This window comes from Equus caballus, chromosome 8 (assembly GCF_041296265.1).
Source record: "Equus caballus isolate H_3958 breed thoroughbred chromosome 8, TB-T2T, whole genome shotgun sequence".
Taxonomy (NCBI): domain Eukaryota; kingdom Metazoa; phylum Chordata; class Mammalia; order Perissodactyla; family Equidae; genus Equus; species Equus caballus.
The window spans coordinates 8,379,754-8,395,413 of record NC_091691.1 but is presented as its reverse complement, the minus strand read 5'-3'; the positions used below and the strand labels follow the sequence as shown (position 1 = coordinate 8,395,413).

General features: G+C 46.6%; 1 protein-coding gene across 5 annotated transcripts in view; it reads left to right on the top strand.

The window, feature by feature from the left end:
* Positions 1 to 10,799: 10,799 nt before the first annotated feature.
* NF2 (NF2, moesin-ezrin-radixin like (MERLIN) tumor suppressor) overlaps positions 10,800 to 15,660 on the top strand; it is a 74,645-nt gene continuing 69,784 nt past the window's right edge. For all 5 annotated transcript variants that reach the window (XM_001498860.7, XM_005612454.4, XM_070275293.1 and 2 more), the window contains exon 1: positions 10,800 to 11,686. In XM_001498860.7, coding sequence (XP_001498910.1) covers positions 11,573 to 11,686 — 114 coding nt within the window. In that variant the 5' untranslated portion in view covers positions 10,800 to 11,572. The remainder of the gene's footprint in view (positions 11,687 to 15,660) is intronic.

The following is a 15,660-nucleotide window of genomic DNA, read 5'->3' as shown; positions in this document are numbered from 1 at the left end:
TATCACATTATGAAAGGAACAAACCCCCTAACAATTTAAGACAGGTGGACAAGGCTCTGGGCCGCAGAGACGCTTTTTCTCCATCATCTCCTTTTCTCTTTCCATCTCTGCCTGGGCCTTCTGAAAACCTCCCACCCCCACCCCGCCCAGCTCTTTTGCCTGCCCTCTAAACTAATCCCTTCTCAGTCCACAATCTCCCAGGTCACAGACCTTACTTAGCAGGGGCAGAGAGCCTGCAGACCCCACAGTGGGGGCCCAGGGACCTAAATGCTTCCAGAGGGACATGCATATGTGCAGGCACACCCCCCAAAAGAATGTCCACCCGCTGACCTGTGGTTTCCTCCTGGTATGCTTGGGGTGGGGAAGTGGAGGGCAGGCTGTAATTTCCAGATTTCTTTTGTTTTGTTTTGTTTTGAGGAAGATTAGCCCTGAGCTAACTGCTGCCAATCCTCCTCTTTTTGCTGAGGAAGACTGGCCCTGAGCGCACATCCATGCCCATCTTCCTCTACTTTATATGTGGGACACCTATCACAGCATGGCTTGCCAAGTGGTGCCATGTCCACACCCAGATCAGAACCAGCGAACCCCAGGCCGCCGAAGCAGAATGTGTGACCTTAACTGTTGCACCACTGGGCCAGCCCTAATTTCCAGATTTCTTCATCAAATATTGAGTCAGCCTGGCTCGCCTCTGTGCTAAGCTCTGAGACACCAAAAGTGGGCAGAACAACAAGCCTACAGCCTTCTTGGGACTTAAGGCCTGGCAGCAGGGAGAAAACAAATCAGCACTGACTTTGAGCCCCTCCAGGGCAGACGCCGTAGGCCTCTCTCCCCTCACCTTTCCTGCCTGACACATTAAATATTTACTGAATAAGCGACAAATGTACACAAAAATATTGTATAGCCAACTGCAGTGAGGCTATGAAGAAGTATGGGGAACTATGAGGTCTTTTGATGGGTGGAGAAGAGAAGGGAGATCCTATATAGACTTTGAGGGTCAGTGATGACTTCTATAAGGAAGTGAGGCTTGAACTATGATTTTTTTCTTGTTTTCAAAAGTTATTATGCTGAACATGTATTATTTGTGTGATTTATTTAAAAAGGGAACTGTAGAGGGCCAGCCTGGTGGTGTGCTGGTGAAGTTCACGCACTCTGCTTCAGCGGCCTGGGGTTCGCAGGTTCAGATCCCTGGCACGGAGCTACATACCGCTCATCAAGCCATGCTGTAGCGGCGTCCCATATACAAAATAGAGGAAGATTGGCATGGATGTTAGCTCAGGGACAATCTTCCTCAAGCAAAAAGAAGAAGATTGGCAACAGATGTTAGCTCAGGGCCAATCTTCCTCACACACACAAAAATAAATAAAAATAAAAAGGGAACTGTAAATCATCAAGATAAGTGGAAAACCTGAATTGATTGTCATAAACAGGCCAAACCATCAAAATAAACACAATGAAGACAGCAGTGTGGCTGTGTACCCTGAGAACTGCTCTCTGTGTTAATAAAGAAGAGCACAGAGAGGGGTTAGAGACACAGCTGGGCCCAGTGGCTCCTTGGGCTTATCAGAGGGACAAAAACAGAGTGAGCCCCTCATTCTGGAAGTTAGTGTGATTGAAGGGTTCCCAGTCACAGCCACTCAGGAACAACGCAGATGGGTAGCTGGAAAAGCAGCAAAGAAGATGTCACTGGTGTCATGTGGTAGAGTTGCTCTCCCCTTAGGAACCAACTGTAGCAGGCATGGAGAGGTGGAAGTGACCACCACCACTGGGCCTCCCAGGAGGCCTAACCTTGGACCTAAGCTTTAGAGGATAAGTAGGGAAAGTTTGCTAGAAGGGAGCAGGGCAAGGAGAACCTTAGGCAGTGGAAGCAATACGTGCACAATGTGTGAAAGGGTGCCAAGAAGAAATGGCTTCGAATTGTTCAGCACAATTGAATATAATCAAAGGGTGGAGTTGCTGTGGAGGCAGCGTCTCACTCAGTACAAGGAATACTTTTCTAACAATGGAGTGGGCAGCCTTGGTGACCTGCCACTGAATTATGACAATAGAGGCTGCATAGCAACTCATTGGCCATATGGTAGAGGTCATTTGGCAATGAAGCCACAAAGTAGGACCCATGGACAGGGAGGGGCTGGCCCTCCTGGTCTAGGATGAGAATCCTCACCAAATTCTTGGTGTCTCTAACCACCTCTGCTGGGGGAATGAGGGAGGGTTGACTTGTAGCCTGCTCATGTCTGTCTAGGCATTTCCAAGAGGGATTTCCCATCTCCCTCTAGTCAAATTGGGCAGGAGGATCAAACTAGATGGCTTTAAAGATTTTATTTTTCCTTTTTCTCCCCAAAGACCCCCAGTACTTAGTTGTGTATTTTTAGTTGTGGGTCCTTCTAGTTGTGGCATGTGGGATGCTGCTTCAGCATGGCTTGATGAGCTGTGCCACGTCCGCACCCAGGATTCGAACCAGTGAAACCCTGGGCCACCGAACCAGAGTGCTCGAACTTAACCACTCTGCCATGAGGTTGGCCCCTAGATGGCTTTAGAAGCATGATCCCACCCCTAACTGGGAGAAATGGGAGACGAGTCTCCCTCCCCGTGCCATATGAACCACAGTATGGCAACTCACTGGAAGTGCATGTTTGAGACCCGCACTCCCGCCCCAGGTAGGGTGACCAACTCATTCCCGTTTACCCCAAACCTTCCCAGTTTTAGTACTGAAAGTCTCCCATCCCAGGAAAGCCCTCTGTCCTGGGAAACTGGGATGTTTGGACATGCTAATCGTGGCCCTATTTCTCTCCCCAGAACACAAACCCACTCCATCCCAGCATCTCTTCCTTGCTTAACCAACTCCATTTACCCTGCTTGAAGGAGTAGGGCAGGGGGGCTCTCTTTGCGCCACTCAGCAACACGCAATGCCAGTTAACCGAGCCCTTGGTATGAATGAGTCCCTGCTCCATGAACCGTGCATTCTGGGCAGCAGACCAGATAGATGTTGGACAACAATTCCACAAATAAGGAATTAGACCATTTCCAATTACTGTGGAATAAATTACCCCAAAATTTAGCAGCTTGAAACAATCAACATTTATTATCTCACACCGTTCCAAATGGGTCAGGAGTTTAGGAGTCAGCGTTAGCTGGGCTGGTTCTGGCTCGGGGTCTCCCACAGTGTTGCAGTCAAGTTGTCAGCTTGGGCTGTGGTCTTCTGAAGGCTTGACTGCGGCTGTGGGATCTGCTTCGAAGGCGGGTTGCTCACACACCTGGCAAGTTAGTGCTTGTTGTTGGCTGGGGGACTCAATTCCTTGCCACATGGGCTTCTCCAGACGCTGCTTGGGTGTCTTCACCACATGGCAGCTGGCTTCCCCCAAAGTGAATGATCCAAGAGAGAATAAGGGGGAAACTTCAAGGACTTTTATGACCTGCCCTTGCAAGTCACACTCTGTCATTTCTGTGTATCCTATTAGTTACACGTGTCAGCCCTGCTCAGTGTAGGAGGGGGCTTTACAAGGGTGTGAATACCAACACGTGAGAGTCATGGGGGCCATCTTGGAGGCTGGCTATCGCAATTAGGTTTTGTACCAGGCCCAACTTAATTATTGGGATTAGACTCAACTCTTCAAGCCATCTTCTATGAACAGCCCTCTCCAGCATCATTGCCTTCTGTCCTAGAATCTCTCCCCCGCTTCCTCTCTGAGGTCCCTTCCCACCTACCAAGAGTCGGTGACATCTCTTTTTCCTGAACCCATCCACCCCTCCCCTCTCTGCAGGCAGCTGACCCATCTCTTCTCCTCCCTCCCTCCCTTCCCAAGCTGCCCTCGCAGAATCCACCTTCATAACTCGTTGCCAAGCCCTGCTGCCTAATCTGTGAAATGAAATGAGAGCAACCAGGGACAAAGACGGATGGGCAGAGCTAAGCAGAGAAGAGCAGGCAGGTTCATAAGTGTAAAATATGGACAAACCTGCCATCATTTATTCTCTGGGACAAATAGATCATCACCAAATGGGCTGCAGATGAGTGAAGAGACAAATTACCCAGCTGTGGCAGTGTCACCTGCTTCTTATTGATGGGCGTTTGTGCACAGGCCCAACTGCTCTCTGAGAATTGCATCCCCCAGCTCCTATGGGACCCCAAACAGGAGTGACAGAGACAAGAAAGCTTTTATGTCTCTGCCGGAGCATGAGCCACACTGCCAAGTCCCAGCCTTTCTGTTCTGTGCAGCACATGCAGATACGAATTATGCGACTTTGACACAGTGCCACATGAAAACATTAACAAAGTGTCACTTCATGTATAACTTGGAAATCATACAAATACCTGAAAAAGAAAACATTTTAACTCATTAGATATTAAACAATTTCAATGCTGTCTGGATAGAATTATAAATTGAGCTCTTTTTTTTTGGTGAGGAAGATCGGCCCTGAGCTAACATCTGTTGCCAATCTTCCTTTTTTTTTTTCTCCCCAAAACCCCAGTACATAGTCGTATATCCTAGTTGTAGGTCATTCTAGTTCTTCCATGTGGGATGCTGCCACAGCATGGCTTGATGAGCAGTGTGCAGGTCTCCTCCCCGCCCAGGATCTGAACCGTTGAATCTCAGGCTACCGAACCAGAGCGCACCAACTTAACCACTCCACCACTGCCAGGCCCCTGGGTGGAATTATAAACTGTGTTTATGCTACTGCCACAAGGTGGCGCCACTGTAGCCAGGAAACGACCACATTGGGTGTCATTATTGAGCAAATTATACTGTTGTTAGCGTGCTTTGGACTCTAGCAAAGCCTTTTTGTGACTCTTGAGCTGTTCTTATGCCATTCGTTGTCATATAAACCACTTTAAAACGCTATAACAGGGCTGGCCCCGTGGCTGAGTGGTTAAGTTCGCGCGCTCCGCTGCAGGCGGCCCAGGGTTTGGTTGGTTCGAATCCTGGGCGCGGACATGGCACTGCTCATCAAACCACGTTGAGGCGGTGTCCCACATGCCACAACTAGAAGGACCCACAAAGAAGAATATACAACTACGTACCGGGGGGCTTTGGGGAGAAAAAGGAAAAAAATAAAATCTTTAAAAAAAAATAAAAGTAAAACGCTATAACAGGGGCCAGCCCCATGGCCGTGTGGTGAAGTTCATGCGCTCCACTTCAGTGGCCCAGGGTTTCGTCGGTTCTAATCCTGGGCGCGGACATGGTACTGCTCATCAAGCTATGCTGAGGTGGCGTCCCACATGCCACAACTAGAAGGACCCACAACTAAAAAAAATACACAACTATGTACTAGGGGGCTTTGGGGAGAAAAAGGAAAACTAAAATCTTTTTTTAAAAAAAAGAGAAAGAAATAGAATATATATAATTAAAAAAAAGAGCTATAATGACATTCAAGCATTCACAAAAAAGAGATGCTAGTGGTGAAAAACACACCCCCAAATCAATATCTTTGGAGTGGTTATTGGATGTGATAAAACACCGCAAAGAAGACTCAACCACCTGTGACAGGTGGTGCTGTTAGTATCGGAGAGGGCTAGCAGGTAGAGATAAGGCTACGAAGATGCAAAGCAAAATCAAAAGCAAAAATAGGGTAAGATGCCTGCAGACTTACGAGCTGTGGGAGCACATTTCGTTGCCCACTTTACATTCATTCCTATGGAGATAAAAGGATCTTGGAATACGAAGTTTTGAATCATGTGAAGTTTACAAAAGGCATCCTTCCTGAAAAATGTGACTTCCGCGGACCTGCCCAGCTATCCTGGCATAAATGTGGCTCCTGGAAGGGGAGTGTGATGGGTTGAATTGTGTCCGGTGAAATAATAGAAAATATATATCTAGGCTCTGTCCCTGGTTCCTGGCACAGAGCTCCTAAAACCCTTGTAACTTCCGAAGTGATAAAGGCACTAAGAGCAGTTTTTGTTCAAATATTTGTTTATTGACCCTGGTTTCTGACACAAAGCTCCTAAATACCTTGGAATTTCCTGGGTGATAGGAATATCTTTTGTTCTAATGAAGTGATGCTTGGTGAGCTCCTGGATGGGGTTGGTCACCAGAAAGGCCAAGCCATCATTAGAAGCTTGGAACTAGGTGCAGTGGTTAAGTTCGCATGCTCTGCTTCGGGGGCCCAGGGTTCACTGGTTGGGATCTTGGGTGGACCTATGCACTGTCTGTCAAGCCATGCTGTGGCAGGCGTCCCACATATGAAATAGAGGAATATGGGCACTGATGTTAGCTCAGGGCCAGTCTTCCTCAGCCAAAAAAGAGGAGGATTGGCAGCAGATGTTAGCTCAGGGCTGATCTTCCTCAAAAAAAAAAAAAAAGAAATGAAATGATAATACAATTTAAAAAAAAAGGGCAGTATTGGAAAAACTGGTGAAATTTAAATAAGGTTTTACTTTAGATAATAGTAGTGTATCTATATTAATTTCTTGATTCTGATAATTATACTATGATTAAGTAGGATGCTAACATTAGGGGAAGCTGAATGAGGATATAGAGAATATTATTTTTGCAAACTTTAAGTCCAATATTAGTTCCAAAAAAAGGTTTAAAAATTATATATATGTAAAAAACACATTGCTATATAAACTATTGACCTAAGAAAAATAAATAAACAAAAAAGCCTTTAAGTAAGGGATCCATAACTTTGTAAAAACAAATAAACAGTAAGTGGGTGGGGAGAAAGTTAATGCAAAGTGAGGCATAAGCGCAGGAAAAATAAGATGAAGCCAAAGATAAGGCAAGGCCAGATACAATTGCCAGAGGCTGACTTCAAATTTGGCTCTGCTCTTCCTAACAGCAAACTCCAGGAAAAAAACACGATCGGCTACATGATTCACAGTGTGTTTAAGACAGAAAAAAAAATTACACCCATGCATGAGATCCTATGCAGCCTTTCGAAATTATATTCTAGAATATTTAATGATATGGGAAAATAGTCATAATATATTAATGAATGAAAAACTAGCAAATCACAAAATAATATGTACTATATGAAAAGAGTGAGCCAGTGGATTATGCAATTTAAAATTTGTTTTTCCTTTGCTTGTATCAGTTTTCTATTACTGTGTAACAAGTTACCACAAATTTAGTGGTAATTACATTTATTATCTCACAGTGTCACACGTCTGGAATCGGGGCATGGCTTAGCATGATCTTCTGCTCAAAGTTTCACAAGGCTGTAATTAAGGTGTCAGCCATACCACGGTCCTCATCTGGAGCTCAGGATCCTTTTGCTAGCTCATTCAGGTTGTTGGTAAAATTCAGCTGCTTGTGGTTGTAGGACTGAAGTCCCTGTTTTCTTGCTAGCTGCCAGATGGGGACCACTCTCTGCTCCCAGAGACCACCCAGACTTTCTTCCAACATAGCCCCATACGCAGTTCATGACATGGGTGTTTGTTTTCTTCCAAGCAAGCAGGAATGCATCTCTCTCACTCTCTCTGTCTTGCCCAACCTCTAGACCATCTTTTAAGAGTTCGCCTGATTAGGTCAGCCCCACCCAAAAAAATCTCACCTTTGATGAACTCAACTGATTAGGGATTACTTCTGCAAAAGTTCTTTTTGCCATATAAAGTAACAAAATCACAGGAATAATATCCCATCACATCGATAGGTCTTGCCCATGCTCGAAGAGGAATAGTATACAAGGCACTGGGTCATTGGGGTACATTTTAGAATTATGCCTACCACACTGCTTATCTGCAATTTTTTATTTCTTTTTTGTAATGCACAGGGATTACTTGTAAAAGAAGGAAAAACAAAATAAAAGTTATTTAAAAAGTAAAAAGCAAATCAGTCTCCTATGAGAAATAAAAGTGCTGGAGCATAAGAGATGTTTTTCTCATGGGTCTTCATAGAAAGGATGCTGTGTGAACCTTTGTCAGCTAAACCTCTACTGTAAAGACAGTCAGAGTTCCTCAGGGCTGTTTTGCTTTGAGGAAGATTAGCCCTGAGCTAACATCTGCTGCCAATCCTCCTCTTTTTGCTGAGGAAGACCGGCCCTGAGCTAACATCCATGCCCATCTTCCTCTATGTTAAATGTGGGACGCCTGCCACAGTATGGCTTGCCGAGCGGTGTCATGTCTACACCTGGCATCCAAACCGGCGAACCCTGGGCCACAGAAGCAGAACGTGCGCACTTAACCGCTGTGTCACTGGCCAGCCCCAGAGCTGTTTCTTATAACACCCTCAGTGCAAGACACTGGCTTCATGCCTATGTGAAGTAAAAGTAATTCTGCAAGTGGTGAAAAATGACAGTCTAGTTTTTGGCAGAGGTGTCACAATCTAGAATTCACATGCAGCATCGAGGATGAGTTAATATAATCTGGAGATGAGTTGACTTATTCTGGGGTTCAGAGACGTGCTTCGGCCGAGATTTGCCATGAATCTCCTAAAACCATGTGCAAAATTCTGTGCATGCGTGCATTCCTTTTTTTTTTCTTTTGAGGAAGATTAGCCCTGAGCTAACTGCTGCCAATCCTCCTCTTTTCGCTGAGGAAGACTGGCCCTGAGCTAACATCGGTGCCCATCTTCCTCCACTTTATATGTGGGATGCCTACCACAGCATGGCTTGACAAGCAGTGCCACGTCCGCACCCGGGATCCGAACCAGCGAACCTGGGCTGCTGAAGCGGAACGTGCCCACTTAACCACTGTGCCACCGGGCCAGCCCGCATGTGTGCATTCCTTTGAGGAGAGGGTTCACTACTTTGATCAGATTCTCAATATAGTGTTTTTGACTCAAAAAAAGAATCGTTGATCTAGAGCAGGATTTCTTTATTTCGGCACTATTGACTCTTAGGGCTGGATGATTCTTTGTTGTGGAAGGTTGTCCCGTGCATTGTAGGATGTTTGACAGCACCTTAGCCTTTACCCATAGATGACTGGAGCCCCCCCTAGCTGTGACCACTAAGAAAACCTCCAGACATTGCCAAATGTCCCCTGGAGGGAAGGACATCACTTTGAGAACCACTGTTCTTCTGGAAGAAGGGGAGAATGAAAATGTAAGTCAGATGAGATCTGGATTAAAACAGTTCTGAAGGCAAATTGCAGCTCTATCAATTATCCTTTTGGGTAAATTACCTCATTTCAGCTTTATCCAGTTGCCTCATGTATAAACTAGGGATATAATACAATACCTATCAAATAAGACTTGGATAAAGATCAAAAGAAATAAAGCATGCAAAACCCTTTACAGAATATCTTAGATGGTAAGCATCTAATATATGGTAGCTATTAATATTGTTCCCATAGTTGAGACCATAGTATTTTCTCATGCTCTTCACTTATTCATTCAATACATATTTACTAACTGATGTTTGTGTGTCAGGTCTTTCTTAATGAGCTCTACCTGAACTATTCCTTCTCAAACCCTTATCTAGTAGGTACTATTATCATCTCTGTTTATTCTTTGTGAATGGCACTTTTAATGCCAGCATAATATTCCACCACATTTTTTGATTCTGGCCTTGGCCTCTCTTCTGAGATCCAGACCGGTATATCTACCTGGATGTCCCCCCAGGAATGTCAAATTTGACATGTTTGGCCACTTAACCCAGTGCCTAGCACCTAATAAGCCTTCCATGAAAACAAGCTATTAGTGGTCATCAAAGTAATTTTTAGCCCCTGGTGTCTGATCCACCTCCTCTTTCTATTCCTCAGTGGGTTCCTAGAGTCACTCATTTTCTGTCAGCAGTCTTGGCCCTGGGATAAAGCCCTGATTTTTGTCCCTGTAGGGAGGCAATAGGAGAGCACAGTTCTCCCTCCTGCAGGTAAGAACTGAAACAATGAAAATGAAGACACTCCCACATCAGGCCCATATTGTGCTGAACAATCAGCTTGGTGGGGGAGAATTTGCTAGCAGCAAACTGGACGTAATGTTCCCCCACTGCAGCCCTGCTGGGTGTGCCAGCCAATGACTCCTGGGGCCTGGCTGGTGGTTCATGGTGCTATAGGGGCCCATGGCGAAGAGCTAGATTTATGCTTAGTGTAGTTATAGCAACAGTGTCTGTTGAGTTCTCCAGAACTATAGTTCATGTTTCTTGGGGCTGCAACAGGAAGCAATCTGGACGTCACAATCAGGGAAGCAGGGCAGTGCAGTGGTAATACCGAGTGCGATAAACCTGGGTTCAGTGCCAGCTTTACCTCTCATCATCGGGGTGATGGGCAGCAAGTGGCTCTGTCACTCTGAGCCTGTTTCTTCAGCTGTAGAGTGGGGGCGATGCTAACGATGGTTAACACTCATGGAGTGCTTACCGTTCAGCTAAAACGCATGAAATAGTCTCTGTACAATTATTTCAAAATATAATTTTCTAAGTACAGAAAGTTATAACCCCCCCCATCACATGCACGTTATAACCTTTGATGGCATTTAAAAAATAAATGCACTTTTATGGCTCTAAAATATAAATCATAGACTACAAAATGAAAAATGCTTTCATTTTTCGACTGTTTTTCATCTCCAAAACAGCAATTTCATAGGATTCAGCCTAGTACGTGCCAGCCACTGTTCTAAAGCTGTATGTATATTAACTCGTTTAAACTCCTCAACAACCCCACGAGGTCGGTACAATTATTACCCGCCTCCCTTGATAATCATACTTCTCCTGTAGAGAAGGAGAAGATATCCGGGGGAGAGTGCCGGCAACCTAATCGACCTCCACAAGTGATTTAAAAGTTTAAGAAACATAGAGGTCAGTATATGTAATTAATTAAATGCCAAACAGAATTATCCGCCGGGCGTACGAAACACGATGCTCTGGGGCGCCACACTCGACGCGTACTTGGTCCAAAGGCGCTGACTCCCCCGCCCCGGGACCAGTTTCTACGTGGTTTCCCGGGAAAGGCGCGCCGGGCTTCGCCACCTCAACCAGTCTTGCTAGAGTAGGCGTACCCCTACGAACAAAAGCGTTCGGAGTGACTGCCGCTATAGCCACTCAGCGCTGAGCCCATGCCCACATCTCCACTTGTGGCAGAACTTCCAATTGGTGAAGTCGTTCTGAAGAAGGCGGGACGGAACAGGGAAAGTCCCGCCTCCCTCGGAGTTCTTAGCCAACCGCGGCGTCTGGGCGGAGGTCGCCCGTTAGGTTGAGCTGTGTGTAGAGATCTGGGGGGCCTGAGGGCGGGGCGGGGAGCAGGCCCGGGGCTGCGGGGAGGGGACGCTTCCCGCGGGTGCGCGGAGTGAGGACGGTGACAGCCACGCGCGCACGTGCGCGCCCGGCTGTAGCGCGGCCCCGAGACCTCGGTCGGCCGCTGAGAGGCGCGCGGGGTCTGGTCCGCCGCTGTCTAGGGGCCGGTGCCCGGGCGTCCCCAGCGTCCTCGGCCTGAGTACCGGAGTGCCGGGCCGTGCCCACCCCGTCCGTGCCCGCCCGCGTTCCCTGCCCGGGGCCGTCAGGGCCCGCCCCCCAACTCTCCTTTCCGCTCCCGGGGCAGGGTCCTCGCGGCCCATGCTGGCCGCTGGGGGCCCGCGCCGCCCAGACAGCTCCCAGGCCGGCCGGCCGGCCACCATGGTGGCCCTGAGGCCTGTGCGGCTCCTTCAGGGGGGCTAACAGGCCCAGAGCGCAGGCTTCGGGGCGCGAGGGTCCCGAGCCTGAGCCCCGCGCCATGGCCGGGGCCATCGCTTCCCGCATGAGCTTCAGCTCGCTCAAGAGGAAGCAGCCCAAGACGTTCACCGTGCGGATCGTCACCATGGACGCCGAGATGGAGTTCAATTGCGAGGTAACCGGCCGGCAGCCCCGACGGGCCGCGGCGAAGGGGAGCCCAGAATTCCCTCGCCGGGCCCTGGTGCGGGTCGGGCAGCGACCCGGGCGCCCTTGCCCCGGTGACAGTCGAGGTGGAAGCTTGAGGTAGATATTAGGTAGAGATGGCCAGAACCAGAAGGAGCCATCTAGGCCCAAATGCTCATGTTGAAGATAATTGCTGCTTTTTTCAGTAGGGCTTTTGGGTTTGGAAGCACTTCCTGAAGGTTTTCATTCATTGTTACTGCAAGAGGCTGGAAGAATCGGTGGTAGCGAATTCTAGTTTTCCGTGGCAGGTTCAGGTCCAGCTCTATAGAGTTTTGACTTCATTAGATAATATTATATATCCCTGGTGTTAAAAGTTGCATCTCCTTTTATTGGAAAGTGTAGACTTGTTTCTCTTTTCCAAAACTTAAATTTTCTGGAGAAAAAAACAGTTTGAGGAATGAGGTGGTGTCTTAAACTTTACGTACAGTTTCCATCACGGTGATAATAGTTACCAGGTATTGAATACTTTCTAAGTGCCCTACATTCATACATTTAATTCTCAACAACAACCCAAAGAAGTAGGTACCCTATGGGGCCGACCCCGTGGCCAAGTGGTTAAGTTCGCCCACTCCGCTTTGGCTGCCCAGGGTTCAGATCCTGGACGCGGACGTGGCATTGCTCAGTAGGCCACGTTGAGGCAGCTGCCACATGCCACAACTAGAAGGACCCACAACTAAAATATACAACTATGTACTAGGGGGATTTGGGAGAAAAAAGCAGGAAAAAAAAAAAAGATTGCAACAATTGTTAGCTCAGGTGCCAATCTTTAGGGGAAAAAAAAAGTAGATACCCCAAAACCATATATCTAGTAAACAGTGAAGTGAGGTTTTTGAATCAAGCTCTTAGCCAGTACAGTACTGCCTCTCATGTAATTTAGGTCCTTGCTACTCAGAGTGTGGTCTGTAGCATGGGCAGCAGTGACTTAAGTCAGGGGTTGGCAAACTTTTTCTGTAAAGGGCCACATAATAAATATTTTCACCTCTTAGGCCATAGGGTCTCAGTTGCAACTTCTCGCCTCTTCAGCTCTACCATTGTAGCACAAAAGCAGCCTTAGGTCATGTTTCTGTCATGACAGTGTGAGGTGCTCCACTGACCTGGTCCCCTGTGAAACTGGTAAAATTATTTTTAAAAAAACAGCAATTTAAACCCTCTGGAAATGATCCTAAGAGAAAACATCAAGTGAAGAAATATCTTTTCAAGAAAATCTATCAAAATTTGGTAAGAAAGGTGAGAGTTTGTGGTATTTGAACCAAGACCACTACCACCCTCCCTGCTCCCAGCTCAGCAAAGTGGAAATTCCACTCTGACTGCTGTAACCCAGAACACAGCGCTGCCTCTACTCCCAGCTCCCAGTCAGATGGCTTTCTTCCCAGGAGGAGCAGGACTTCAGAGCTTCTCAGCCTGCCCAAGCCTACTTGTTGCTGAGGCTAGGTCCCAGATGAGTGGTTGAAAGATGGGACTTCCGTCTTCCAGCCAGCTCCTTCTTATGGAATGGGGGCTGTACGCTGGGTGTGGCACACTGAGAATACTGTGTTCTCAATTGTTCTTGTCCCCAACCTCAGTTTCTGAGATAGTAGTTCCAGCTAGGACAGGCAAACTGAGAAGACTTCGGTTTAGTGTGTCCCCCATCCCCCATCCCCCAAGAGCTCAGAGGTTTTGCCTGGAGGGAGAAGCAGGCTTTAAAACCCTTAGTTTCTAGTCTCTTCATTTGCAACAGAGCAGAGAAGTTTGTGCCTAAGGGTACTCAAGAACTGTGGAGGTTTTGGTGAAAGGCAACTGGGGAGAGAGTTGTGGATTTAACAAAGAAAGCAGCCTAGACTGTAGGCCAACTAGTTTGCAGGAGAGAATCTTGGAATAGGACAGCTGGGAAGAGCCCTCTTGGGGTCAGAACAAATAGCACACACTAATCTCAGAAACTGTTTCCTCAAAAGAACTACCTTTTTTGTTTTGTTTTGTTTTTGAGGAAGATTAGCCCTGAGCTAACATCAGCTGCCAATCCTCCTCTTTTTGCTGAGGAAGACTGGCCCTGAGCTAACATCCATGCCCATCTTCCTCTGCTTTATTATTTATTTATTTAAAGATCTTTTTCTTTTTTTAAAGATTTTCTTTTTTTTCCTTTTTCTCCTCCAAGTCGTCTGTTACATAGTTGTATATTTTTAGTTGTGGGTCCTTCTGGTTGTGGCATGCAGGACGCAACCTCAGCATGGCCAGATGAGTGGTGCCATGTCCGTGCCCAGGATCCGAACTGGCAAAACCCTGGGCTGCTGAAGCAGAGCTCGAGAACTTAACCACTCAGCCACCGGGCTGGCCCCATCCTCTACTTTTATATGTGGGATGCCTACCACAGCATGGCTTACCACGTGGTGCCATGTCTGCACCCCGGATCCGAACCGTCGAACCCCCAGCCGCTGAAGCAGAATGTGTGCACTTAACTGCTGTGCCAATGGGCCGGCCCCAGAACTACTTTTTGATTGGATTACTTTGTAGAGCAAGTTATACCCAGGGCATTGTTGAAAATAATAGAACAATATATCACAATGAGTGGAGTTTAACAGCTAGGTATGATTAGGGAAAGAAGAAGAGAGCCCTACTAAAACACACTGTCATCCAAGGTGACTGTGGGCATACCCAAAGATGTACCTCTCTGAGGAGCAACATCATAGGCCTTAACACTGAATGAGGAAATTGATTTCACTGAAACAATCTAGCCAGTCACTAAGCAGAGACACAAGCAAATAGTAATAACAAGCCCTGGAGAGGAGGGGACCAGTCCCCAGAGTTGCTATAATATACTATCTAAAATGTCTAGTTTCCAGTGAAAAATTATGAGGCATGCTAAGGAACAGGGAAGTATGTTCCATATAATGGGAAAATCTAGCAGCAGATATTGCTTGTGAGAGGCACCAGATGTCAGATTTAACAAAAAGGTTTCAAAGTATACATTATAAATATGTTCTCAGAACTAAAGGAAAGCATTAAAAAAGTAAAGGAATATATAATGATATTTTTGCATCAAATAGAGAATATCAATAAAGAGATAGGAAATATAAAAACGAACCAAATTAGGGGCCAGCCCAGTGGTGTAGTGGTTAAATTTGCACGTTCCGTGTTGGTGGCCCAGGGTTCGCGGGTTTGGATTCTGGGTGGGGACCTATGCGCTGCTTGTCAAGCCATGCTGTGGCAAGCATTCCACATATAAATTAGAGGAAGATGGGCATGGTTATTAGCTTAGGGCTAGTCTTCCTCAGCAAAAAAAGAGGAGGATTGGTGGCAGATGTTAGCTCAGGGCTAATCTTCCTCCAAAAAAACAAAAACCAAATTAAAATTCTGGAGTCAGAAAGTGCAATGACTGAGGGGCCGGCCCGGTGGTGCAGTGGTTAAGTGTGCAGGTTCCACTTCTCGGCAGCCCGGGGTTCACCGGTTCAGATCCCAGGTGCGGACATGGCACCACTTGGCAAAAGCCATGCTGTGCTAGGCGTCCCACGTATAAAATAGAGGAAGATGGGCATGGATGTTAGCTCAGGGCTAATCTTCTTTAAAAAAAAAAAAAAAAAAAGTACAATGACTGAAATGAAAAATTCAGTAGAGGGGTCAAGTAGATTCAAACTGGCAGAAGAAAGACTTAGTGTACTTGAAGATAGATTGATATAGATTATGCAAGCTGAAGAGTAGAGAGAAAAAAGAATGAAGAAAAGGTACAGAGCCTCAGAATTGTGGGAGATTATTAAGTGCACCAACATTTGTAATGGGAATACCAGAAGGAGAGGAGAGAGGAAAAATATTCAAAAAATAATGTCTGAAACTTCCTAAATTTATTGAAAAACAGTGGCTTATACATTCAGGAGGCTTAGTGAGCTCCCAGGAGGATAAACACAAAGAGATTCACAAACAGACTTATCATAGTAA